Source organism: Hypanus sabinus, chromosome 14 (genome assembly GCF_030144855.1).
Source record: "Hypanus sabinus isolate sHypSab1 chromosome 14, sHypSab1.hap1, whole genome shotgun sequence".
NCBI lineage: Eukaryota > Metazoa > Chordata > Chondrichthyes > Myliobatiformes > Dasyatidae > Hypanus > Hypanus sabinus.
This window is the reverse complement of record NC_082719.1, coordinates 66672337-66700230: the sequence shown is the minus strand read 5'-3', so window position 1 is coordinate 66700230 and position 27894 is coordinate 66672337. Positions and strand designations below refer to the sequence as shown.

The window sequence follows — 27894 nt, the reverse complement described above, 5'->3', positions numbered from 1 at the left end:
TCACCAACTCTTCTTAAAAACTACGTCGTGACAGTAGGCGGTTGAACTGAGAGCGAGGAGTCAGTGCTGAAACTTCAGTCATTTAAAATCAGCATGCAAATTTAGCAGGTTGCATAATACCTCACAGATTGATGGCATTATTGAAATGTAAATCCCTCTTAGTAAATTCCTCAAGCATGCCAGAATAATCATGTTTCATTATTACCATTCAGTGGATTTGATAGAAAAAGAGATCAGTTCAAGTGTACTCTTTTTTTGCAGAATTTGAGTTCAACAATCATATCAGCTGACTCAATAACCATGGCAACATATAATTTATTCCAGCCAGCTTTTGTTAGTATCTCAAGAACTAAATGCTAAACAGACAACAAACTGTTCTCATGCTAAGGATATTGTATCTGTTAAATTGAAATATAAAGAATGTAGAAAATATTTCTGCAGCAAATCTATTAAGCATCAAAGAAGTGCTTAAGTACGAGGCTCTACAAAGGAAAATCTTAATGAATGCTGCCAGAAATAAATGAAGATACTGTCATTGTCTGGAGCAGTAGGAACATTTTATTTATAACTAATTAATAATGGCTCACAAAAGATGAGTCAAACGTGTTGATATGAAACAGGATTGCATGTTAATTGGAGAATGAAAAGAGGTAAGGTTGGAAAGGGGATTTATAAATAAATAAAATCTGCTCAAAGATAAAACAGGAATGGAAGACTGGAAACAGGTGAGGAGCGTGAGAGGATGTAATGGGAGCAAAGGTAGTGAGGTAAGGGCACACCACTTCAACTTCAGCTTACATTTACAACTTTTAATGGACTTCTCTCAAATTTGCATGACATCTGTGTTATGAATTTAAATAATTCCTAGTCAAATGTAGATTACTCCAAAATTTTGAAATAGATTCCCAATAGAACACATAAAGGATGATGGGCCAGGAGAACCTGCCTGAACCATTATGTCAGAAAAGCTGCTCAGCTTCAGACTGTGTTAAAATCTACGCAGTCTAAATGCTGGAATGAAGTCAACTGGGGAAGTTTCAACAATGGATGGAACTGGTGGTATTGTCTTGACTGGCTAGGATGTATGTTTTGAGCAATACAATTTTTATTGCCTAATACATATTTAAACAAATTAGGCTGTTAAAATCATACCTTAAAAGATTATAAGAAACAAGTTAAAACCTTGATAATTTAATGATAGACTTAACTTCCAGTGGATTTTATTAAATGATTGAATCTGAACTGTAAGCAGCTTCAGCAGTGTGAATCCAGGTGTACAATAATCACTTACAGGGGCATTTCCTGTAATAAATTTGAGCATTGGAGTTTATAAAGGAAACAACATACCTTAATGATGGGAAATGCCTTTGGAATTTACCATAATCTGGCAGGATTGAGTTTGGATCAGGTGCGTGGCCTACCTGAACACAATTATTGTGATCAGCTTTTAGGTACAACTGTTATGATCAGTTAAGTGCAAAATTGGGTGGGGTATAAACGCATCAGTGAAAACAGACAGGATATTGACTTTATTTTAAACTTTAAAGCATTACTGAAAGGCACAAATATATAATGGATTGATAATAAAATATAAAACACAAATACCAACAAGTAGAACTGGCAAATATTAAAGACAATACCAAGCTGGAGAGATTCTCTGAAATTCACTGTGGAAAGAAATACAAAGAGACTGCAAATGGCTGCAGTGTCATTCAATCAGTGTTATAAGAGCAGCTGAGTATTGATACCAGCTGAGACTCTCGCTTCCCCCCACCCCCCCCCCCCCACCAATTCAGTCTGTACGTGGTAGATTTAAGTTGTTGGGTGTTTGTTATGGGTGAATCAGGGTCTGCTGCCCTGACTAGGTTTCCCAACACAGAGTAGCCACCCCTGTTACAATGGCAATGCTTTATAGCATTTCATCCCAGCTCCAAAGTGTTTATAAATAAATAAAATCTGCTCAAAGATAAAATGTTTAATTAATTGCCTAATGCCGTGGGTCTTCCCAAATCACAACCACCCAAGCCCCAGTTTCAGTTTCCACACTTCTAATCTACAGTCAACTCATTTTTCGTACTCCCTGACTACCAACAACCTCTATGGGCTGTGTCACAGATTCAGCATATGTATGCATCTAAGGAAATCTGCAATGTATTGAGCAAAGTGTGCAAAAGGAATTTAGTTGCACCTCAAATTCTTTTACAATTTTACAGACTTCAGAATTTGAGTTCTTGCACATTCTTTCAGACATCCCTTCAACACACCAAACCTCAAGCTCTGCCATGATTCACTCCCTTCCTTTACTCCTTAATGACTAACCTTGAAATTTAATATTGCACTAAGCTTTCAGCTGGGTGTGACAACACCCCTTGTGGTTCAATGCCTTTGTTGGTTTGATAATTCTCTGAAATACTAAGGATGGTATATCAATGCAAGTTTTTGATCTATTTGGTTTTTATATCTTATGGAGTATTTGCTCTCCACATCAGCAATCACATATCTGTACAATGTTTATTGTTAGTCTCCAACAGACATCATGACCTTTGAAGCCGAATAGAACCACCATCATTTCTAGCAGACATCCCCATCGAAACAAGACAATTCAAAAACTAGCTTCATTCTCAAGCACACTTTTCCCTTTAACAGCTGGTTGAAGGAAAAATCTTTCAAGGTAGCCTTGTTTTTTTTTACGCAAAGCAATCTTCACCTTGTGAAATGTCTTGGGGATGAAAAGGTTTCTTTGTGAATGTTTCCCAATCTACTATTTCCAGCATTTGTTGCTGTTCTTCAACTGATTCATTTATTTTTAGAATATAACATTTCCTGCTCCTTTCCAAATAACCAATTAAAGGTGAGATAATAGGCTCCAGCAGTGATTCCGTGGGTAAATTGCTAGTGCAACGCGGGGACCATAAAGATCAGCAGGTTGGCAGTTCCGCCCAAGCCTACACTGATCCAGAAAACCTGTGATAAATTCTTTAGCTGAACTCAAGATCTCTCTATCCCAGAGGCTATGAAGAAAAATAAGGCAACGCAGATGGCAAGTGTGTGAAGCAACATTTCACGTACATTCAAGTTAGCTAAAGCTGATTAAAAGAAACCCGCCACTAGCTTTTCAGACAAAGCACGGGAGCCCTTCATGGGCAATGTGGAGAGGGAAATAAAGGCTTTTAGGATCTATGAAGCTCTAAGCCCTGGGAATGAAGACAAGGAACGAGGGAAAGGATGGATCTCAAGGTCAATACCTGGAACATCAAGGACATGGATGAAATGCCTGATTGCTATCAGTCATCTTCACACGTGGACAAGCTCAGTAGATAGAACTTCACATCTGATCCCACTTCAGTTGCCTGATCAACCTCGCACACCGCTCAGTACACTGCATCTTATCAACCAGGGGTTCAATCTAATAATCACTTCCTTCACCAACATTTACTCTTAATCCAAGCCTTGCAGCCACATTTCATAATGTGCACATGGTAACAGCTATTTGCACCTGGTATAAATATGAGAAACTAAGACACTATCTTGTGAGACAAACTTGCTCACAGCACCAAGTTAGTGGAAAGTAAAATCAGGCTGTTACATTCAGCCCCATCACACACTCTAGCGGAGATTATTTAAGTGGAGCAGGCACTGTTCAGTTGTAGGTTGAGATGATTGAAGATGATAATAGGCTCAATTCTAATATCCCGGACCCTTCTCAACCCCCAGACACTTCTGATTCCAACGTCTGGATGGTGCACTCCCACTCTCCCACCCTCACCTTTCTGCAGTCAGATAGCCAAGTGATGCAAACTAGACTCAGGAGCAAGTGACCAAAGTAGGCGTATCATCAAACTGCCGGCCACTGGCTCTGAGCTGACGCAGTGCACTGGAGAAGGCATCCAGCAGGCCGTAACAGTACTGCGGGAGGTGGTAAGGAATCAAGTGACCTTGTTCGCACTTCCCACTACCCTCTGCTCCAGCACTTCTTCTCTGGCACCTGTCCTCCACCCCTCCCACAGGGCTCCACCTTCACCGTTCCCTCCTGTGACCCTTCACAGAACTGTTTACTCTTTTCCATAGATGCTGCCTGGCCTGCTGAGTTCTTCTGGCATTTTGTGCGTTAATAGATTCTTGATTAGTAAGGGTGTCAAAGGTTATGGGGAAAAGGCAGGAGAATGGAGTTGAGAGGGAAAGTAATTCAACCATAATCACGTGGTTTATGAAGCACTGCAGCACAAGGAGGCACCACCCAGTAATTGACTGCTGGAGTGGAATCTGAAGTAGCTGACACACAATTTCAAGAGTAAGACACAGCATTATTGTGCCTGTTCACTCTGCTGTCATTATGGCTCTGGTTAGGGCCTACCGAAGTGCTATTCTATGGAAGTAAGTGTAGTAGCAAGGGCAATTTGCAGCAGGTGAAGATCTTGACGAATACCTCTTTCGTGAAATGAAGCCTCTCATGGTATCCTCCCAGTATAAGTGCTTCTTAAACAACCCTGCTGAGGAAATCTCTGCCCTATGTTTGGCATATTGCGAAATAGAAGAAATAGGTCTGAAGGAGGGATGTTTGCCTTCTGACCTTACAAGGAAGTAAGCTCACAAGTGAAGTTGTTGAAGCTAGCTGGGGCAAGGATACTACCCTGAGGAACTCCTACAGTGTTGTTCTGGAACATTAAGGAGGAGTTGCATAGGGGCTACACTGACAGATTAGGGGAACAGAGTTAAGCTGATTGATCTTACACAGTATGGAAGATGGGGAAAATGGCTCCATGCTGTAGCTCTTCTTTGATTTGATATTTTAGCTACATTTCTTTCCTTTAGCATAATTTCTTTCCTATAATAATAGCAACGAAGGTTAGCATAACCAAAGCAAATATTCTGTAAAAATTTATCTGCTGTGCTTTTCGGACATCCAGAGGTAAATGTAAAAGTACTGTAAGAAAGTGACTGATGCAATCAATATAACTGGCTTAAGTTGGCCATGGTGGTGATACAACTATACAAGTAAAATTACATCCACCCCGGCTAATGTTGTCTAATTTTATGACAATTACCATTCAGCCTTTTATATTAAAGATGTCATGACTTTGATACCAGTTTCTATATAAAAAAAACACAGCAGCTTTAAGAAATATTCTGGAAAATGTAAAAAAAATACTATAAAGCATTCTCTGTGGTAATGAATTCAAATTAGAAAGCCATCTTCACCTTTTGATGAATATTCTATTTTGGAATTACCATCAGACATCCATTTTGTACAGCTTATCTTGTTAAAGCTACATCCACGATATTTAAAACAAATTGTTTGATACTAAATTCTTAATCTATACAGGAATTAATACAAGAAATCGCAATACATAATTAATTCTTGAAACTCAGCCAAATATGGGATAGTGAAATATGGTGCAGTGAAAATTCCAGAAACTTCTAAAATTCTAATGACAAGGATCTAAAAGGTTAAAAATGGAATTTCCTGAATGGGTTGAACATATGAACTGGGGTTGCCTAGCAACAGAGTATGTTTTGTGTGGCACTGTAATGTAGTAGGCAACTCTCCAGTTACTGAAAACATGCAAACACTTTGTAGTTGGCATTCCTGATTGGCCTGGAATGACATGACATTTTAAAATCATGTTTAGAATGTCCACTGCGTGACTGCTCGGGAGTATCAGTATCTGCCAAATGACCATCACTGGATGTTATCCAATCCAGGTAAAAGGCTGAGCTGAAATTGTCAGAATGACATAAGATTTTATAAACTCGTCAGTACGATTTTACACAGCATCAGAACAGCAGTTGATCGATACAAATTAAACCCTTAACACTTACAATCAGTATAAATGTTTTAAAAAGTTAAGCGTTACTGGAAGATTTGCCCAACTTTGGAACTATGATCCCTTAAGGTACTAATGATGTATGAGCATTGGCAGAAGTTGGTAGAAGTCCTACTCAACTCCTGTCACCAGTCACCCTCAGCAAAGACATTGCAAAAATACCAATGGATGCTTCAGTAAATAAATAGCAAAGAGGGTTTTCACCAACAGAGGCAAGCAGCATGTTCAATAGCATCTGTAAACTGCAGCTGTTAGAAATCGGATGAACCTGTGCTTTTACTTTATAGGTGCTGATGGACTAGCTGTTTGCTTCCATCAAAAACAACTTTCATTTCAGATTTCCAGCACTTGAATATCATTTTGGTAATATGCAAGGCCCTCAAAAGCAAATATACTAAGGGAAATTAGAAATACAGGTAATTTTTAATAAAAATTACAATGAATTTTCATTTTAGTTTGAAATATAATCTGCTGAGATATTATAAATTTGTTATGTAAGTACATCCACTCAGTGGTCACTTTATTAGATATACCTACTCGTCAATGCAAGCATCTAATTAACCAATCATGTGGCAACTCAGTGCATAAAGGCATGCAGACATGGTCAAGAGGTTCAAAGGCAGTTCAAAACAAACATCAGAATGAGGAAGAATTGTGATATAAGTGACTTTGTGGAATAATTGTTGGTGCCAGATGGGGTGGTTTGAGTATCTCAGAAACTGCTGATCTCCTGGGCTTTTCACATACAACAGGTTACAGAAAATGGTGCAAGAACAAAAAAAAAACTAGTGAGTGGCAGTTCTGTGGGTGAAGGAAGGTCACTGGCTGACAGGAAGGTGAGAGTAACTCAAATAACCACACGGTACAACAGTGGTGTGCAGAAGAACATCTCTGAACATACAACATGTCACACCTTAAAGTGGATGGGTTACAGCAGCAGAAGATCATGAATAAACAGATATACACTCAGTGATCTCTTTATTAGGTATAGAAGACACATAATTATGTGGCCACTGAGTGCATTGCAATGATGTGAATTCCAGAAATTCTACAGAATAAATATGAAATAACTTGTGTAACTGGCTTAATTGTACGGCTCAGAAAAAGAAACATTAATATAACTAACAATTATTTCTGACAGCATTGAAAATAAGTCAGGATTTACACAGTCAATTTATTTATTTTGATTGAGACACCAGGGTGAAAAGAGATGGCTTATGGTACTAGCCATTTCCAAGGTCAAATCAATACTGAATTCAAGAAGTTGGGAATAGAAATGCCAAGCTTATGCTTTCCACAAGGAGTCACTAATGAAGCTTTGGAAGTGTAAGTTAATAGTGTGTTAATTAGTACTGGTTTGGCAAAGAAAGCCCAGCAGCATCTCTACTTTCTGCAAAGGCTGAGGAAAGTCCATCTCCCACCCCCCATCCTCATCACATTCTACAGGGGTTGTATTGAGAGCATCTTGAGCAGCTGCATCACTGCCTGGTTCGGAAATTGCACCATCTCGGATTGCAAGACCCTGCAGCGGATAGTGAGGTCATCTGAGAAGATCATCGGGGCCTCTCTTCCCGCCATTACGGACATTTACACTACACGCTGCATCCGCAAAGGAAACAGCATTATGAAGGACCCCATGCACCCCTCATACAAACTCTTCTTCCTCCTGCCGTCTGGGAAAAGGCACCGAAGCATTCGGGCTCTCACAACCAGACTATGTAACAGTTTCTTCCCTCAGGCTATCAGACTCCTCAATACCCAGAGCCTGGACTGACACCTTGCCCTATTGTCCTGTTTATTATTTATTGTAATGCCTGCGCAGCTTTTGTGCACTTACGCAGTCCTGTGTAGGTCTGTAGTTTAGTGCCGTTTTCTCTGTGTTGTTTTTTTACGTAGTTCAATCTAGTTTTTGTCATGTGTCATGTAACACCATGGTCCTGAAAAACATTGTCTCACTTTTACTATGTTACTATGTTTACTACCAGCAGTTATGGTCAAAATGACAATAAAAGTGACTTGACTTGACTTGAATCTGACCTCACACTTCATTTAAAACATGAAACCCTATGCATGTACAGTACCATAGCAAAAGCTTTCGATCTGTCAATTCTCAAGGATCACAGAACACCTGGTTGAAATTTGGCTCCCATCAGAAATTAGTCTCCATTTTATGCTTGTTTCATGATAGCATGAGAGCCTCAATCCTATCTGACAGGTCACAACTGATTCAATAGCAGTGTATTTCAAAGTGCTGGTAGAGTCTTTGACTACCAGTGGAAAATCCTGAAGATCTAGACCTTAATCCCAGCACTAAACTCATGAGTGAAGGATAAGTGAAGCATTTTGCAGGAATAAGTGAATCAACATCAGCATCCATTATCAAGCTACCATCCCAAGCATCAAGGCTCTGATTATAATCTTCAGCTACATTGGGCAGTCCACCGCTTTTGCATACCCACATTCCTGAAACGGTCGCTATTCTGTGCTCTGTCACAGCAAGAGATAATGAGATGGACAGAGATGAAGGTGTGCTCTCGATATTTCCACAAAATTGTGCAATGTCATTACTGGTTTCATTGAATCCTTGGTCTGGACAGAATACATTGTTTTGTTCAATGGGAATACCAATAGGCATCTGCTCTATTTTGCATATGATAACTATCAACAGGACAGAATGGATCATGTACATTGTATGTAAAGTGGTGAGATGTTTCTCTGTGTAGAGTGTGGCTGTCTCTCATTCTGAAATACAGGCCACTGACATTGCCCCATTAAAACTGAATGAAATCATGTACGATCTTTAGAGACACTGGGAAATCTGTGCAATTACAGATTTGAACAGATTAAAAACTCACGTCCACTGGAAGTTAGATAACAATAATGCACTTCCACTGAGGACTATTAGCAGTGGGGAAAATTATAATAAGTTATACTTGCGGAGGCCAAGTTAATGGGTATATTTAAAGCAAAGGTTGATAGGTTTGTGATCAGTAAGAACATCAAAGGTTATGGGGGGAAGGTAGGAGAATGGGGTTGAGGGGGATAATAAATCAGCCATAATGGAATAGCAGAGTAGACTTAATGGGCCGAATAGCCTAATTCTGCTCCTATACATTCAGGTCTTATAAACTCAGAATAATATTAATGGCAGCATTACAAAACTCTCAGATTAATTCTTGCACAAATAACAAATAGTGTTTTGGGGGGGTGGGGGTAAGGGTGGTCACATTGCCCAAGCATTTGTTGTGTTTAGAGTCAAGGACAAGTTTCCAGACATGTTATCCATTTAGCAAATCATACATTACTTTAAGGATTAGTGTGCATGATGTAATCATAACTGTGTTATACAGTCAATACCTTCCTTTGTGAAGTATGAACAATACTCTGAAATTCAACTACAAATGATATGCACTGAGAAAATAAAAATCAACACCTTCTGTAAAATGTAAGTAAGCAAGAGCACAATTGCACTTTCTTCTGTGGGCACAATCCATGACACCCAGAGCATTTACTGCCCTCTGGAGCTGAAAAGAGCTCCCAGGAATAATCTCAACTAAGGTACAAAGGATTTTTACTTCAAGGTAATTGTTGACAAATCATACGATTATTATAGTTTTATGGACCGAATTATAAAACCAAACCTTTCTGCAGTTACCCATATTTTACAGATTACCACTGTTTGCACGATGAATGAAGTTAAACAAAATTGCGGAATCATCTTTTCTCCCCAGAAAGAAATTAAGTAATTAAATTTCTGAGCTTCAGTCACTGAGTTTATAATTTTCAACAGAACAGTACACAACTTTCTTTCTATTAACCACTATTTAACAAAACTATCCCATCTTGCAATGACTTACAATAAATTGAGAATTGGAAACTTCAGATAGGAATCTAATGATCTCTTGGGCTACGTAACATTATATTTGATTTACAAAACCATTAGAACCATTAGGTAAGAGTTTAGCAGTCTGATCTTATAGCACTATTGTCTATATATTCAATACAAAAGTAATGGTTCAAACAATGGTTTCAGGAGGAAATCCCCTCTGATATGGCAATGATACTACATTTTATTTATCTTTTAAAATGACTTATCATTCATTGCAATTTTACAGGAAGGGAGAACCCATTAATCTGGGAGACACATCAACATATACAACCTCCCAAGGAGATTGGGTTAACCTGCTGATCATTTTAGATACATATTGTGCCAACATAGAAGGGAAAAATGTTAAGGTAGTTGCACCACCCAAACTAACAGCAACCTGCCCCCTGACCCTCATTTCTTAGCCCACGAGATCAGTCACTGGATTTATGGAGGCATCCCAGAGTAGTCTGAAGTGCCTTTAACTATTTCCTCTTCTATATCGAAGAAATACCTGGCTTTCGTGTGGCTTTTCTCCATCAATGCTATCATTTTCCTGTCAATTGGGTTTGCATGTTGCAGGTGGCGGGAGGCAGGGATGTCATACTTCCAGCAATCACTAGGCACATTAAGGATATGTATGTGTACATCCCAGTATATTTTATGTGTACAAAAGTAATGAGGTTTAAGTTATCATATAGTCCTGCCACCATGGAAATTAACATTCATAGAAGACTTTGAGTTCTGTAAACAATCATTACTGGTTTCTAGCAGTACTTTTTTCTAGAAATGAAATTGTGTTAACATGAGAGACTCTAAATGCAGACTGTTGGCCCACTAAAAGTTCAGCTCAACCAGGAATATGTTTAGTGAGTAAAATATTATACTTCTTGACATATCCTGTGCTTATGCAAGATACTTCTCCAATAACTTCCCTCCCAAAGGATAACCTCTTCTGCCTCAGAAATACCAAAAAACAAATCTATTTGGTGTGAAAATAAGATAAATAAGAAAGGAGATCTCAGGACTCTGCTAGAAACACAGTAGCAGAAGTAATTAAAAGTCTGCGCACAGTGAAGTACTGGATCCTGGATTGATATCAATCTGACACTCCCATGCCTGGTGAGTCAGATCATTCTGAAGGAACCGGGAAAGCCGCCTGCACAGCAGCTGGTGTGGAGGATGAGCATGATATCTGATGACTCATGGAATGACAGGGTAACACAGGCAGGCAGTTCATAATGCACAATTCAAATGCTTTCTTTTACTTAATCCATGACAGATACACTTCTGCAAGACATCCTCAGATTCACCCACTCTCATCCTCTCTTCTAAGTCAAATTTCACATTTAGACATGCTGACTGAATCACTTACTGTCTGTAATATCATTCTGGCCAAAATCTGGGAATCAGTATTCGTGAAATAACTTCCACTCATTTAATATTCTGGAATTTGTGCACTGGGATCTTTTTACGAGCCTAATGAGAACATAAAAGAGTACAGTACTGCACACGAACAGGCCCTTCAGCCCATGATGTCTGTGATGAACATGATGTTAAGTTAAACTAATTTCTTTTGCCTGCACACGATCCATAACTGCCCATTATCTGCACATTCATGTGCTTATCTAAAATCTTTTATATACAGTGTTCTTATCTCCTGCATGCTGGTAAACCTGTTCTGCACCCTCTCCGAATCATCCGCCTCCTTCAGCAATGAGACAACTGGAGTTGCATGTAATACTTCCAAGTGTGGTTTTAACAAAGTTATATACCACTGCATCCTGACTCTCACATTCTGTGCTCCTGTTGATGAAGGTAAACATGGCATATGCCTTTACCCCCATCTACTGAATTGTCACTTTCAAGGAGATATGGATTTGACCCCAAGATCCCTCTGTATATTAGCATATAGGAGGGAGATTGAAAATCTGGCTGAGTGGTGACATAACAATAACCTCTTACTCAGTGTCAGCAAGACAAAGGAACTGTTTATTGACTTCAGGAGAAGGAAACCAGAGGTCCATGAGCCAGTCCTCATTGGAGGATCAGAGGTGGAGAGGGTCAGCCTCGGTGTTATTATTTCAGAAGTCCTGTCCTGTCTTAAGCTCAACGCGTAGGTGCAATTGTGATGAAAGCATGGCAGTGCCTCTACTTCCTTAGGAGTTTGTAAAGATTCAGCATGGTATCTGAAACTTTGACTAATTTGTATAGATGTGTAGTAGACAGTATATTGACTGGTTGCATCACAGCCCTTGAATGGAAAACCCTACATAAAGTAGTGGATATGGATAAAGCCCTCCCAATCATTGAGCACATCTACATGAAATGCTGCTGCAGGAAAGCAGCATCCATCAGCAGGGACCTCCACCACCCAGACCATGCTCTCTTCTTGCTGTCTCCGTCAGGAAGGTGGTACAGTAGCTTCAGGATTCACACCACCAGGTTCAGGAACAATTGTTACCCCTCAGCCATCAGGCTCTTGAACCAAAGGGGTTAACTTCACCAAACTTCACATACCCCATCACTGAAATGTCCCCACAAATTTTCAAGGGCTCTTTATCTCATGATCCTGATATTTATTCATTATTATTATCCTTCTCTTTTGTATTTGCAAGTTTGTTGTCTTTTGCACACTGGCTGAATGCCCAAGTTGGTGTGGTTTTTCATTAATTTTGTTATGATTTTTATTCTATGGATTTATTGCGTCTGCCCACAAGAAAAAGAATCTCAGGGCTGTATATGGTGACATGTATATTTTTTGATAATAAATTTATTTTTGAAGCTTTTACTGAATGCTGTTAATGTCTTTTAATTAATCGTGTACTTTACCCTCGCACCTGGAGGAAAACTTTCATTACAAATGGGTTTGTTTCAAGATATTTGATTCTGTTTGTATAACCTGGTGCATGGTAGGAAACTGTATTTGAGAGGTAAAAATGACAGGAAGGATAACCTAGTGTCCTGGAGCATAGTGCATAGTGGAGCATAGTTATTTGCTAAAATTTGTACTTATTTAAATAAAATATCCTGACTACTTATTTGACTTATAGATTGATTTACAGTCTGCTGCCAAAGACCCCACACGTTCAATCTCCAGCTAATGTCAGAGGTGCTTGCTTTCTAGTCTATTTAATTTATACTGGTGCAACTGATGCACCCAGGACCAGGAGCTTAATTAAACCATATACTGCAGATTCTCACACAGTTGCTACAGCAGTGAAAGCTGACTGACCAGTCACAGCATTACAGAATAATAGGTGGAGGCTGAAACTTGTATGCATTTCAGCTGGTTCGTGAGCTCCACATAATGGTTGTATCTATTAGGTCAATAAGCTTGAAACACAAAAAGGCTGAAGATGTTCTGATTTGCAAAGTTTCAAAATACTTATGGTGCTTTGTTGCTGTCTTATATTAATTATATTTTTCCCCAACAGTGAATTAAAAAAAAGATATAATATCGGCCTGCTTTGATATTAACCGATGAAATTTAGAATGAAGATATATCTGATCCGATACAGTGAATACACTGCACTTCAATATGTCAAATTACAGTAATCATTTGCAATCTCAGATCAAGGCAATCTGTTTGACTTCTGTTTATTCTGCTTTGGAAATCTTTTAATTGGGATTAAGGAGAGGAAATGAAAAGAAGACAGTTCTTAATGAGAATCCAAAGCATTTTTAAATGTGTTTTTTTTCAAGTGAGCTCAGATAATAATTCTCTACTAAGAATGCAGCACAGTTTAGTTTTGATTACTTCTCCAGCAATGTTTTAGAAAGGCCATGTTGAAATTGCACCAAAACATTCAAACAGATTATTTACAATTTGAGAATGCTCAGAACTGCACTGTTTCTCTATTAAATTGGAATATTCATCAGCTTCAGGGAAATATATCCCTCCATATAGTTAGCTGAATTAAATTTGTAAATGTTTTTCATGTCTTCATGGATGGAAGATTGTATCCACTAAATATCCAGTGGTGGCCAGTATTCTAACTTTGAACCAGCAGAATTCATGAATTGTGCTTTGATTATATATGATGCAAAATAAAATCCCAAAAGGGGTGAGGAATGACTAACTGCTAAAAACTCACAGATAACGCACATTATCTTCTGAATCATTCTTTGCTTTGCATGCTCCAGGATGCTACATTATTCTTTCAGTCATTTTTACTTCTCAAATAAAGTTGTCCGACCATGCACCAGGTTATACAAACAGCATCTAACATCTTGAAATAAAGCCATTTGTAATGAACATTTATGTATGTTTTGAGGTAATTTTATTCAATATGATGAGAATTTTTTGAGAATATGCCATAAAGGAATTGAAGCAGTTCCTGAAGCAGTTTTCAGAAAAAAACTCCTAAAATGTTGATATTTGCTGCATACAATGGGCATTACTTGCTAGAACTTTAACATTGCTTTGAAAAAAACTGCACAACATCTTAAGATATTTAAGAGACTCAGACTCACAGATGTAAGAAAAATGAAGCACGAAGTGCTGTGTAGGAGGGAAGGGTTAGATCAATTGTGGAGTAGGTTTATGTAGGTCGGCACAACGTTGTAGGCTGAAGGGACTGTACTGTGCTGTAATGTTCTGGGGTCTAGTTATCTTTCAGAGATTTCATTTCAATATATCGAGGAGAAAAAAAACTCACTACCATATCAGAAGTAAATAAAACAAATACTCAGCAGGTCCCATATTATCTCCTCAGGTTGGTGGAACTAAAGTGCTGTTGAAAGACTCACTTGAGAATTTTTTAATCTTCTCATATTTTTCTCAAAAGGTGAGAAGATAAAATCTATGCTAATGTGTAGATATTTCACTTTCAGTCAAGTCTATAAGTTACCCAAAATTTATATAGTAAACAATTAATTTAATGTTTACACGACAGCAAACAAAGTTCTGGATTTCAATCTTAGTACGTTTACTGGCACTTTTCACCAAAGCGGCATTTCTCGTTTCTTCTTCATCTAAATCCCCATGATCAGCATTCCAAAATGCAGAAGTTACCACAAAGATGTGGAATATCAACTGAAATTGTCGATTAAAGCTTGCAGTTCCCATAATCACTTTCTTACTCATAATGCCTTAATGTCCTCATTGTCGATCTTTTATTTAGCAATCCACCCAATTTTTCCCAGTGATTAAGATTTGAATGACAGTCTAAGACAACCTCGCCCAAAAGACAAAAGTTGATGATGCATGCTCTCAGTATTCTTCCATCAAATTAATGAGGCACATAGCACGCTTTTATTTACTTCTGAGTTAACTGCAATCAGAAGTGGGAGCCTTGTTACCTGGTCATGTGATCATAGGTTTAAGCTTTTCTCCAAGTTTTGGCACATAACACAGGATGACATGGTGTTGCACTAATTTAAATCACATCTTTTATATGGAGGGAATGCTGAAGCAAGAAGCATCTGCTATTTAATACCAGTCTAAGAAGTAGTGTTCGCATTAGTAGGAAATTCTCCAAAGATCTAGCCAACAATCAAGAACAAAAAAGCTGCAGGTGTTGGAATTTTTAACTATAACTTTAATTCTGTTTCTCTCTCCATTGATGCTACCTGCCCTGCCGAGTGTCCCCAGCACATTTAACATACTTATTCCTAACCAACACACTACCTATGCCTTTTATTTAAGAAGGGCTGCAAAGAAAGTTCTGGACGCTATACACCAATAGGCCTAACATCTGTTTGGTAGGCAAATTACTACAGAGGATTTCGAAGGAAGACATAAACAAAGGCAGGCTGATTAGGGATAGTAATCACAGCTTTGTGCACGGGAAAGCGTGTCTCGTGAAGTTAATTGAGGTTTCTGAAGAAATAATCAAGAATGTTGATGAGGGCAGTGTGGTAGATGTGGTATATGTTGACTTCAATTAGGCCTTTGGTAAGGTTCCACAAGGTGGCTTGCTGCAGAGAGATGCATGACATGGGATCAATGAAGAGCTAGCTAAATGGATGCAGAATTAATTCATTGATGGTACGAAGCAGAGGACAATTGTAGAAGGTTGCTTCTCAGACTGGAAGCATGTAATTAGTAGTGTTCCCCAGGGTTCCCATTTCTATTTGTCATGTACATGAATGATTTGGATGAGAATGTAGAAGGTTAGCAAGATTGCAGATGACACTAAAGTAGGCATTGCCATTGACAGTGAATGTGGTTATCAGGATTCACAGAGAGATCTCGATCAGCTGACTAACTGTGCAGAGGGATGGAAATGGAGTTTAATTCTGATAAGTGTGAGGTGTTGCATTTTGGGAAGACGAATGAGAGCAGGACTCTCACAGTGAATTGTAGGGCCCTGGGGACTGTTGTTGAAGAGAGGTATCGAGGAGTACAAGAACATGGTTGCCCAAAAGAGGACAGGATGGTGAACGTTTCAGTACTTTCCACATGATGGTATTCTTGTTGAGCCATCTGCCAATTGCACAATCCATAAACTGCAATCCTATAATTTTATTTCTGCTGTTAATTAATTAATATGGATGGTGTCACTACGTTTACAGCATTGTGCAAATAGGCACATACGTATAGCTAGAGTGCCTAAGACTTCTGCACAGTACTGTATTTGTTAACGTGGAGCAGAGAGTAATTCTGTAAATCAGGTGGGAGCAAAGGATGTTGGGAATAGCGAGGGTGCAGCACCGTGGGAGGGGTATGGGACAGGTGGCAGAGAAAGAGTACCGGGGCAGGAGGTGGCGCGGGTGCAAGAGACACCAGACAAAGTCATTTGATTCCAAAAAATTGGTTTGTTGATCATTACAGAATGTCTCTCTGGTGCTTCCTGCTCTCTCCTCTCTCCCTTCCCCTTTTCACAATCATGATTCCCCTCTCCCTGCCCCTTTCCCACTTTCAGTGCACAATTGTGATGGCATTTGGAGGATTGTGTACCGTATTGGTCACTCTCTTACAGGAAAACCATTAAAAACTGGTGAGGGTACAGAAGAGATTTATGAACATGCTAACTGGACTAGAGGGCTTGAGTTATACCTAATTGTCCATGCTAGAATTTTATTCACTGAAGGAGAGGTGACTACATAATTTATAAAATCATGAAAGGTATGCATAAAGTAGATGTTCATAGTCTTTACCCCAGTTTCAGGGAGTCCAAAACTAGAGGACACAAGTACAAGATAAGACGGGCAAGATTTAAAAGAGATCTGAGAGGTAACTCCTTTACACAGAGCCCCTGGAGTGACCTGTCAGAGGAAATGGTTAAGGCAGGTGCAATTGCAGCATTTAAGAGATGCTGAGATGGGTACATGGAGGAGAAGGGCTTGTAGGGTTAGGGGCTGAAACTGGGAATGTGGGCAGCAGGGAGGATGCTGTGGTTGGCATGGACCAGTTGGTCAAAGGGACTAACTGCATTACTGTTCCATCCTGTATCATTCTATGACACAATGAGGTGACTCTCCATTGGACAATGCACGAACAGGAAATGCACGCTAACTCTACAATATGTGCTCAAAACTGTAGCTTATATGTTACTTGCATAAAAAAATAGGTGCTGATAGATTATTGCTAATCCATTTCCGAAGATATCTTCTAGAAATTTAACCCCTTATTTTTTGGACATGAAAATCTTGCCTGCTTTTTTCACTGGATGAACAATCAAAGATTTTCATTTTGAAATTAAAGAAACATGACACTTTTTTTTCTAGTTTAAAAGGCCACAGTAGGATTTTCATACAAATGAAAAGACCAACACTTTCAAAATGCAAAACATTTTTTTCCTTTCTACTGGCCAGATTGTGCAAACATGCAGTAAACTGATCAGCAGAAAGCAATCTTTGTATTGTATGAACATTAATTCTTTATGGAAACAAATAACACCGGCAACATTTAGGTAGTAAAATATTCCAAACAAGCATTATCAAATTACGTAATACCTTGAACAAAGGTGATTATCAGGACAGGTAACCAGAAAAAGTCAAAAGGATATTTTGTAAAGGAACTTTAGTACAAAATAACTTTTATGCTTTATTGTTTGTTCCTTAATAGCACAGGAGCAGAATTAAACTCTGATATATGGTTGGGCACTCTGCCATGTTATGCTACAGCAAGAGCAAACTTTATCTACATCCAGTTCTCATTGATCACGTTTAAACAAAAATTGTCCTTGCATTATCATGTTTTGCTTTCCTTCAAAATGAAATCTGGTGAGCAATGTCCTAAAATGTGAATAAAGTTGCACAGACAGGAATGTGTCACAGCACAACATATAAAAAAGTACCAGCAAGGAAAGGCCGCACACCCCACCGAGCAGATTCTACCATTCATGACCGATTTAACAATTTGTTTCAGCCTACTTTTCCGCTCAATCACCAGAATTCTTGAAACTCCCATGGTCCAAAAACCACTCAGCTCTTCTTTAGTTTATTTAATGATTCATAAATAGCTCTCTGTGGTAGAAAATTAGGAAGATAACAACCTTTGAAGAGAAAAGAAATTCACCTCACTATACAGTGGTTTCTCCTGAGACTATCCTCCTAATTCTAAACCCCTGGGCTTCACCACCTCTACCAAGCCTTTTTTGAACATTCTTTATTGTAAGTGATTACCTCTCATATTTTTAAGCTCCACAGAATACATGCTCATTCTTTCCTCAAAGGGTGGCCTCTGCATCCAGAGACGGACCTAATAAGATTTCACTGTATCTCCGAGTAAGTATATCTCCCCTTAAATAAGGAGAGCAAGATGGTACACTTGTAGCAAGAGAAAGAAAACAGGCTATTTTACAGGTTGGTAAATTGTGATTGATGGGGTTCTTCTGGCAAAAATACTGGAGTTCAGATGTTTACAGTTCATATTAATGACTTCGTTGAGGTGAATTGGTTGAGGAAGTAGTGAGTATGAAAAGGGATAAATATGCAGATTGAGTATTGTATGGGGAAACAGGTGATAATCATTTTGGTAAGATGAACAGAAAAGCAGAATATTAGTTAATATGAGACTGTTGGAAGTTAACAGTGAGAAAGATCCTTGTTTTTGTTATAGAGGAAGCATGCAGTTAGTGTGGAGATGCAGCAAGTAATGAAAAGGGTAAATGTCTGATATTGTAATAAGTACCAGTACAGAAGATTTTTCATTTACTAGAAAATGACCTTTTCAATGGTCTTGTTTCTATGTTTACCTCAACCTTATGTTTAACGTTTCAATCCTGGCCTTATTTGTCATTTCTGGAAACATCTGCGGAATCATAACGACAATTGATCTAAGGAATTATCCATGACACCATAAAGAAAACCTAGACAATCTGACCATGAGGTATTGGAGTAGAATTAGGCTATTCAATCATGACCAACTTATTTCCCCTTTCTATACTAATCTCCTGCCTTCTTCATATACTTTTACTACTCATACTAATCACGAACTTACCAACCTCTGTTTTAAATATACCCAATGATTTGGCTTCCACAACCTTCTGTGGCATTGAATTCCACAGATTCACCACTCTTTGACTAAAGAAATTCCTCCTCATCTCTGTTCTAAAGGGATCTCCTACAATTCTGAGGTTGGATCCTCTTGTCCTAGACTCTCCCATTAATGGAAACATTCTCTCCTCATACACTCTACTTAGGACTTTCAATATTTGGTATGTTTCAATGAGACCCCCCCCCCCCCCATTCTTTTACAATCCAACGAGTACAGGTTCAGAGCCATTAAACACTCCTCCTGCATTAACCTGTTCATTCTCATGAACCTGCTCTGGAACTTCTGCAATGCCAGCACATCCTTCCTTAGACTGCAAACAATACTCCAAATATTTTCTTAACAATGCCTGATAAAGTCACAGCATCACATCCTTTAAAACCTGTTTCATGTCTATGGGGAAAAAGGGTCATTCATACTTCAACACATTAGTACATTTTTATACAAATTCCCCTACACAATCAGAATTAGAATCAGGCTTAATATTACTGGCATATGCAGTGAAATTTGTTAACTTTTTGGCAGCAATATAATGCTATATATGATTTTTAAAAAAACCTGAATTACAGTAAATATATATAAAATAGTTAAATTAAGATATGTCATGCAAAAAGACAGAAATTAAAAAGTGAGGTAGTGTTCATGGGTTCAATGTCCATTTAGAAATCAGATGGCAAAGGGGAAGAAGCTGCTCTTGAATTGGGGGGGGGGGGGGGGGGGTGTGTGTGTGTGTGTGTGTGTGTGTGTGTGTGTGTGTGTGTGTGTGTGTGTGTGTGTGTGTGTGTGTGTGTGTGTGTGTGTGTGTGAGAAATTATTTTTGTTACCAGCTAAGTTACAATTTGAAGTGACAAACACTACTACATATTATACCAGATAGAAGTACCATGTGTCACTTACATTAAATGCGTATAGCATCTACAAATGCCTTTATAGTGTAAACTAATTGTGCATATCCACACATAATTTGCTAATCCTGATGCTACACATTGTCCAATGCATGCCATGGAAACTAATACTCAAGCTTACACTTATGATTGTTTTACAACAAGGTTCAAGTGATAATTACAACTGTAAATATATATTTAATTTCACTAAACATTGCATGCAAAAACACAAGAAAATGTACATTGTGCACAAATGTCATTTTTCTGTTTCGTTTAAGACAGTAACATGTAATGTCCATGTATTGTGTTGATAAAAATTATAAACACGTTCCCTATTTCACAGTAGTGGCTGAAGTGACCAAATATCTGCCTCAATAATTGTAGTCTTTCCATCTATTTGCAACAAAATCTGGTCATCTTAAATTATCACCTTCAAGCCTTCCAATGGAAAGTGATCATCAAAACATCAGACTGGAATTGCAATGAGTTTAATTCATCATACTTACTGAGGAAAGCTTGCACTGTAATTCAGAATGCATGGTGTCTGACAGATCAACAATATTTGTATTCATGTTTGGTTTTCACAAAACATCTTCCATTTAGGATTCAATTATGAGACTAGCTTATTGCAACTGTAAACTTGTCTCAGGAAAACAAACAAAAAAAAAGCAGAAACCATTTAAATACTTAATCTGGGAATATCATTTTTGCAATCATTACATGAAAATATATTCTTTCTATCTGAGTAACATTTTTTAAATGAAAATTTTCTTTGCCTACATTCTTACTTGGAAATATAAAATTTTGCTGCAGAAATGTCAGTATGATTGAAATTAATTCCAATGGAATGGAAGAGAAAAACATTTGATCTCAGAGATTTGGTGTGGGGAGTGGATCACCTATTTGAGTCTGAACTTAGTGTGTATTGATTCTTAACAAGGCTGTTTCTTTCTAATACGATTGTGTGATTTTCTGCAAGATACTTTCCATGGAAACATCTTCCTTCCCTGGATCAGTTAAAATCCAATCATTCAAACTTTTTATAATGTGCCTGCATAAAACTTTATTCATGAGGTTCAGTATTATATTTCTCTGCCTCAAAGGTTATTCAAATAGCAATACTGAACCAATAGTCCTCAGCATCAAAGTCGTACCTTATTGGAGGCCATTTCACTGACAGAATTCCTGGTCTGCAGGGTCTCCAGCTGGTCCAGGCACCAGTCAAGCTCCTCCAGGGTCTCTGTTGCGAGCTTTTGGTAGGCCTCCTCTGCGAGCAAACAGATGAATGGAAGTTCAGCTTTTGAACTTTTTACAGGATTAGCTTTGACAGTGTAAGGGTCCACCATGCCACACAAAGCCATGTTCGGGTGACCAGAGCTCACACATGAGTTGTCCTTCATAATGTTTTCTCAATAAAATAACAACAGGAATATATTCTTTTCTCTGTTTCAAACCAGAGCGGCCACGTTAGCGTTGAGTTCTTTTTCTGTGGGAAAGCAAAACACAGTAGCAGGTCCGTCAGTCATAAACGTTATACAATGAATGAAGAATTTTCTCTTTGTCCATCCTTTGATGTACTGGTATTATTAAAGCCAAAGTGAACACACTTATTTAGTCTGCAGAATATTTTCCATAAAATAAATAGACGCTTTTATCCTGAGCCAGGTACTTGAGACAGCTTCACATTGCCCATGAAATTTTCTTCATGATGATTCCGAATGAATTTTTTAAACTGCTCCACAGCTGCTCAGTTGAATGTATAAAACCATTTGAACAAGCCAGTACATCCTCTCACACATTCCACTTCCAATTAGGTTAGTTTCCTGCTTTTTTTCCTGTTTCAACTGTGACATTAAACCATTCGCATCACTTCAAGAAAATATGACTAGTTTTATCTTCGTAATACTAGAATCAGTTAGAGGACTCTGTGGCATCACATAACTCAGAAAGTCTGCCTCTTTTCTTTGAACCAGAAGCAGTAGTGCTCTGAAAAAGCAAAGGGCCAGGCTGATTAGAAATCCCGGCATAGATCTTTAGGGAGGATCCGGATCTGGCACGCCTTCAGTGAGAAGCATACAAAGCAGTTTTTGAGAGTTGGCTGCCAAAATATCTCCAGGTTCCATCACAATAAAATGTATTGAACTGATACACATTTTTCTATTTTTCATTATATTTTAAGAATATAAAATGCCTTGAAAAAGTATTCAGACCCCAAACCTTTTGTTCTTGTACAAGAGTATTACAACCAGAGATTTTAATCAATTTAACTAAGAACATTTAGTTGTGAATCACATGCTCCTTTTCCCCCCACAGCAGAGCCCAAAAAAAAAACAGGAAAAATTGTCAAAAAAGAAAAACTAAAAGTTCAAAAACTGAAATGGCAGCTTCTCAAAAGTATTCATCCCTCTTTGCTCAGTGCTTAGTTGGACCATCTCTCGCACACATTACAGCCAATCAAATCAAGTTTACTTATCATTCAAACCGTAGATACAGCTGAATGAGACAATATTCCTCTGGGGCCAAGATAAAAATATTCAAAATAGCAAGCTAACATTAAAAAATAGTGCTGTGTTTGCGAGCACACCATCTTACTGGAAGTTTTTATTTTGGATAACTCTCGATCAGCTTTGTATAATGTGATGGAGTGAGATTTGCCTTTTCCTCCAAGCAAAGTTGCTCAAGCTGTGCTGGGTTACTTGGGAATGGTGCTGGACAGCAATCTTGAGGTCTTGCCAGAGATATTCATTCGGGTTGAGCTCAGGACTCTGAGTGGGCCACCCAAAGCCATCAATTTTCTTCATTTGAAGCCTCTCATTGGTTGCTCTGGCAGTGTGCTTTGGGTCATTGTCCTACTGAAACGTAAACTTCCTTCCCAGTTTAAGCTTTCTGGCAAAGGCTAGCAGGTTTTTACCCAGAGTATTTAGCAGCACCAATCATTCCTGACCAGATTTCCAGTCCCTGCTGTTGAAAAGCATCCACAAAGCATGATGCCATCTGCACCACACTTTACAGTAGAGATGGTGTACCTGACTGACGTGCAGTATATGATTAGTGCTACATGTACAGCTTAGTGTTGAGGCTAAGATGTTCCAATTTAGTCTCATCCAACCACAACATTTACTTCCACCTCTTTACAGTATTTTCTAAGTGAGGTTTTACAACGTCTTTATGGACAAGAGTATGCTTTTTTAAAGTCAGGGTTCCTTCCTTACCACTCTTCCAAAAATATCCTTTTTGTGCAAGGCCTTAGAGATTGTGGAGAAAAGAACTTCATCTCCATTTGTAGCCACTGACCTCTGCAGCTCACTCAGTGTGACTGTTGGTGTCACAGTAGCCTCTCTTACAAGTGCCATTTTTCTGCAGAGACCAAGTTTGGAGGGGCGACCTGTGGCTGCAGTTTTATATTTTCTCCATTTCCCATGATGCACTGCACTGAATTCTGAGGTATGTTCTGTGCCTTTGAGGTGATCTTGAACCCTTCCACAGACTTGTGCTTCTCTATTACCATTTCCCTGACTTGTCGCAAGTACTGGTCTTCATTTTGGTTTGATCTGATGAAAGATTTCCATACTGTTGGACTTTACAGAGAGAGGGGGTATTTATTCTTGTAAATTCATTGAAAACAGGTGATTCTCCAATTGTCTACATCAACAAATTGGGTGGGTGGATAAAGTAATCTACAGTATTGCACCTGAAAAAAGCTAGCCTATTAATTGCAAAGTGGATGAATACTTTCTTTGCCTCACAATTTTGGTTTTTAATCTCTAGTAAATTATTGACAGACATGATGCACAATGCTTTGTAGATTAGCTCAAAAATCCTGCTTCAATATATTTTAATTTTAGAAAATAAGACAGTAAACTATTAAAATATTTATGGGAGCTGAATACTTTTTCAGGGCACTGTATTAAATTTGAAGTCACCAAGAAAGAAACAGGATATTGACTAGTACAGCACAGTGTGTGTTCTTTTCCTCATGATGTTGTGTGGATCCATATAAACCTTCTCCACAATCAATCCAGCCCTTCCATAATCCTCCATTTTTCTTACATCCAATGTGCTGATCTGACGTCACTGTTCTATCAACCTCTACAATCTTTACCAGGCGCCTGGCACTCTATGTATTAAAAATCTACCTCTGACATCTCCCTAAACTTTCCTCCACTCACCTTAAATGGACATCCTCTGGTATTGACCATTCCTGCCCCGGGCTAAAAAAGTCTACTCATAATCTTATACACCACGATCGAGTTGTCTCTCACCCTACTTTGCCTGCTCAATCTTTCCTCATAGATCATGTTCTGTAATCCAGGCAGCATCCTAGCAAGTCTCCTCTGCATGCTCTCTAAAGCTTCCAGATCCTTCTGGTTCTATAATGAGGCGACCAGAACAGAACACAATACTCTAGGTGTGGTTTAATAATGATTATGTTAACGTATCAAAGATGTTAAGTAGAAAAATAATCTGAGAATCAATAATTCTACCAGACATTTTAGTAAAATCTGAAAGTAACTCAGGTCAATAAAAATTATTTTATAAATAATAATCACTCTTACTTTAGAGATGCAAGGTTCAAGTTCCACTTCAGAGGTTTGAGCACAAAGGAGTGCTTCACTTAAGGAATGTTACACTGTTGGAGCAGCCATGTACACGGTGTGATGTCTGATGTACATGTAAAAGGCCCCATGCCACTACTTCGATGAAGAGCAAAGCAGCCAGGTGCTCAAGCCAATAATCAACCACTAAAAGCAGATTACCTAGTCATTTTCACATGCCTGCTTGTTGAGAACTTGCTGACGGCAAACTCACTGCTACTTTTCCCATCAAAAATATTTGAGCTTTAAAGAACTTTAGGAAATGTTGAAAGCTCCTGCATAAATCTAACCGGTTTTCTTTTGATACTGTAATGACGAGTTCAAAACAATATTTCCTTACACCTTGGGCTATCTTGGTGGTGCAAAAAACACCTAATAACTGTAATAACTGCCTGGTTTCATAATGGTAGGGCAAAGCACTGCTGGATTTTTTTTTTCAAACTTATAATTATGCTGAAATTTAAGTAAAATTGTATTGGCACATGATCAACTGCACACAAAGGGCATGTTTTGCTGCCTACAAATTTCCTGCTGTACTTTGCCAGGAGTGTGCCTTAAAGGGCAATGATGAGATCAAGGTATTGGAAACAATGAACAGTGCCTAAAATTCATCATTTCAGGATGGCATGTTGGGGAAAAATTTCTTGCATGCTCTAAGTAAGGATACTAGAGAAAAATACAGGGATTCTGTATGTGAAGTTTTTCTGGAATCCTGACCCCAGAGCAGCCTTAGCAAGAGCCAAGAGCCTATTGATATCAAAGCATGCAATATAGTTCATGAACAGGACCAGCGTGGGATTACTGCCACAAACACTGACAACTTAATGAAAACTATTCAAGAACCTTTCTCATGGGAGCATAGGAGCCTGAATGAATCAGCCAGGTACCACAGCTAACCATCTTTGGGCCCAAACTGCAGTTACATTATCAACAGCACAGACATCTTTTATTCCCTTTGCCTTTTGCCGACCCAACAAATGGTCAGGGTCATCTCTGGAGACCCCATGAAGCGCTACTGGAGCTCTGAAATTCTGTAGCTGCCCTCCACACTTGCCATCCTGGCTCCGTATAGATAACAATGTGTGGCAGAGAGAGCAAAGTTAACTTTCAGTGATAAAGCAACTGGTTTTGATACTCAATGCCAATTTAGCTCCCATTCCACTTTCAATGCAAACCTGTGATATCACACTCAATATACTCTGCTTAATTTTAATTCTGCTATCTCAACAGAAATAGGGCAGGCAACTGGTTAAAGTGCTGGAAAGGCACTGTGCATTGAACACTTAAGAATTCATATCAACTGTCATTTTAATGATAGGGTTTCCAGCAACGTCAGGAACACATGCATCAGGCATGTGGAGCTTTGAACAGTTAAAAGCTGGTATCCAATGATATCATGTGAACTTGCAAATCATGCATATACAGTATCCATGTGACCAACCTTCCACCAACTTGCTGGATTTGCGGAAATAAGAACTTGAATTTGGTCAGGTGCCTCGTGGACTCTATCAAGTATTAAGTGAGTCTAATAAGATACCAAGGGATACTGCTGAATGTTTTCAGAGAACCCCCAAAGGCTCAAAGGGGTAGATAAGTATTCTGTAATGTGTTTTAAGGTGCCAATCAGTAAAATAAACATCCAATACAAAATTAACTGGTGAAGGGATGGTAGTCTGGAGAGAAGTTAACCATCATTAAATGTTATCATTATGAAAAGGAATAACATCTTTCTGGAGTGCCATTATCTTATTGCTGGTTCACCACTAAATTCCTGTTACCACTTGGTGCTCTTTTCTGCATAACAGTGGCTTGATGTGGGAGTTTATTTGAGTAGCAGGTATCTTTTAAATGCGTCATAAATTAATTAAAATAAATTGCAATAAAACTAGAAGTAATCTGGCCTTCAGTCCACTGTCTGGCAAATTATACACACCTCAGCTTCTTTTGCAAACGTGTATAAAAATGACTTTGCTCTGTCGCATTTGAATTCAAGTTTAACAAATACACAGTTTGATTCTGCTATTACAAACATCTCTTTTTTTTGTCTGAAGTGCTGGCAGTCAACTTTTCTACACGCTGAGTTTGAAAGAGATGAAATTAAATTCATGGGTCTGTTTATCCACCTCCAAGGAGCTCTGCTAATGAGTGACGTGGCTTCACGCCGTATGAAATGTAGAAACCACGGTACAGTAAAAACAAACGCCTACTTTCCAGCTTCAGTAACAGTAGGTAATTTACACTTGTAAAGCTGAAGGAACAGCATCCATCACGGCGAAGGACGTAATATTATTTCCACAGTGTCAAATAATCCTGAAGAACTAAAGAGATGAAACTTTATAAGCATTTGCAAATGATTTCATGAGGATTCTGGATTCATGGTGTGTTTAAATTAAACGGTAACTCTTGCAAAAATATTTACTAGCTAATCCTTCGATTCGTTTCCTGATGGGCTGGTGTGTTCATGCTTTTGTTGATAGCACGATATAAGGAAGGACAAAATGAGAACTACGCCTGCAATCAACAGAACAGCTCTGATGAATCCTCATCGCATCAACGCCCCTGTCACGCCCACCTATTCAAAATGTCATCTGTCTGTCCACGTTCGCCAGGTTCTTCCCCCACCAACACTTGAAGGCTCTGTTTCTCTCTGCACTATTTACACCACTTTCTCCCTCCCCTCGCCCTGATATTTTACATTCCATATCTCTGTAAGAAAAAAAAATATTCTCTAGGGACAGAAAACAAACTAGTGCAGGAACTTAGCAGCATCTGTGGAGGCAAAGAGTTGCTCAGTGTCACAACCCTGCACCACGAGCCAGGACTGAAAGAGTCGAGAGAAGATGTGTATAGAGGTAAGAGGAGAGATGAGGCAATAGGTGGAGCCGGCTGAGGAGAGGGATGATGGGCAGATGGGGGAGTGGGAGTTTAGTGATGGTGGCTGGTGGTCGATAAATGGAAAAAGATAAGGAAACTAATTATGCCAATAGAGCCAGCTGAGAATAGATAGAAAACAGAAGAAGGTAGAGACAGTCTAGGGGAGTGGGGAATAGAGCCTCTTGGGGAGAGGGTAGTTCAGACGTGGAAGTCAATGGGTGATAAGTAGGAACCAGGAAGTAAAACCCTAGGTGGATGAGCAGGAGTGAGAGTGGAACAATGGAGGTACATTTTAACTGACAATGGGAATGTCAATGTATGTGCCTATGGCTATTAGCTACCCAAGCTGAATATAAGGCATTGTTCTAGTTTGTGCTTTGCTTCAGTACAGCAAAGGAGAAGGCCA

At 38.8% G+C, this 27894-nt stretch overlaps 1 protein-coding gene across 14 annotated transcripts in view; it reads right to left on the bottom strand.

The window, feature by feature from the left end:
• The window catches only part of pde4d (phosphodiesterase 4D, cAMP-specific), a 669903-nt gene that overhangs the window by 28413 nt on the left and 613596 nt on the right, over positions 1 to 27894 (bottom strand). For 11 of the 14 annotated variants that reach the window (XM_059989353.1, XM_059989356.1, XM_059989360.1 and 8 more), the window contains one exon: positions 21174 to 21286. The exons of 2 other annotated variants lie outside the window; for them this stretch is intronic. In XM_059989353.1, coding sequence (XP_059845336.1) covers positions 21174 to 21286 — 113 coding nt within the window. Of the gene's footprint in view, positions 1 to 21173; positions 21287 to 21332; positions 21506 to 27894 lie in introns of those variants that run through there. One more of the 14 variants, XM_059989367.1, reaches the window with a different exon arrangement.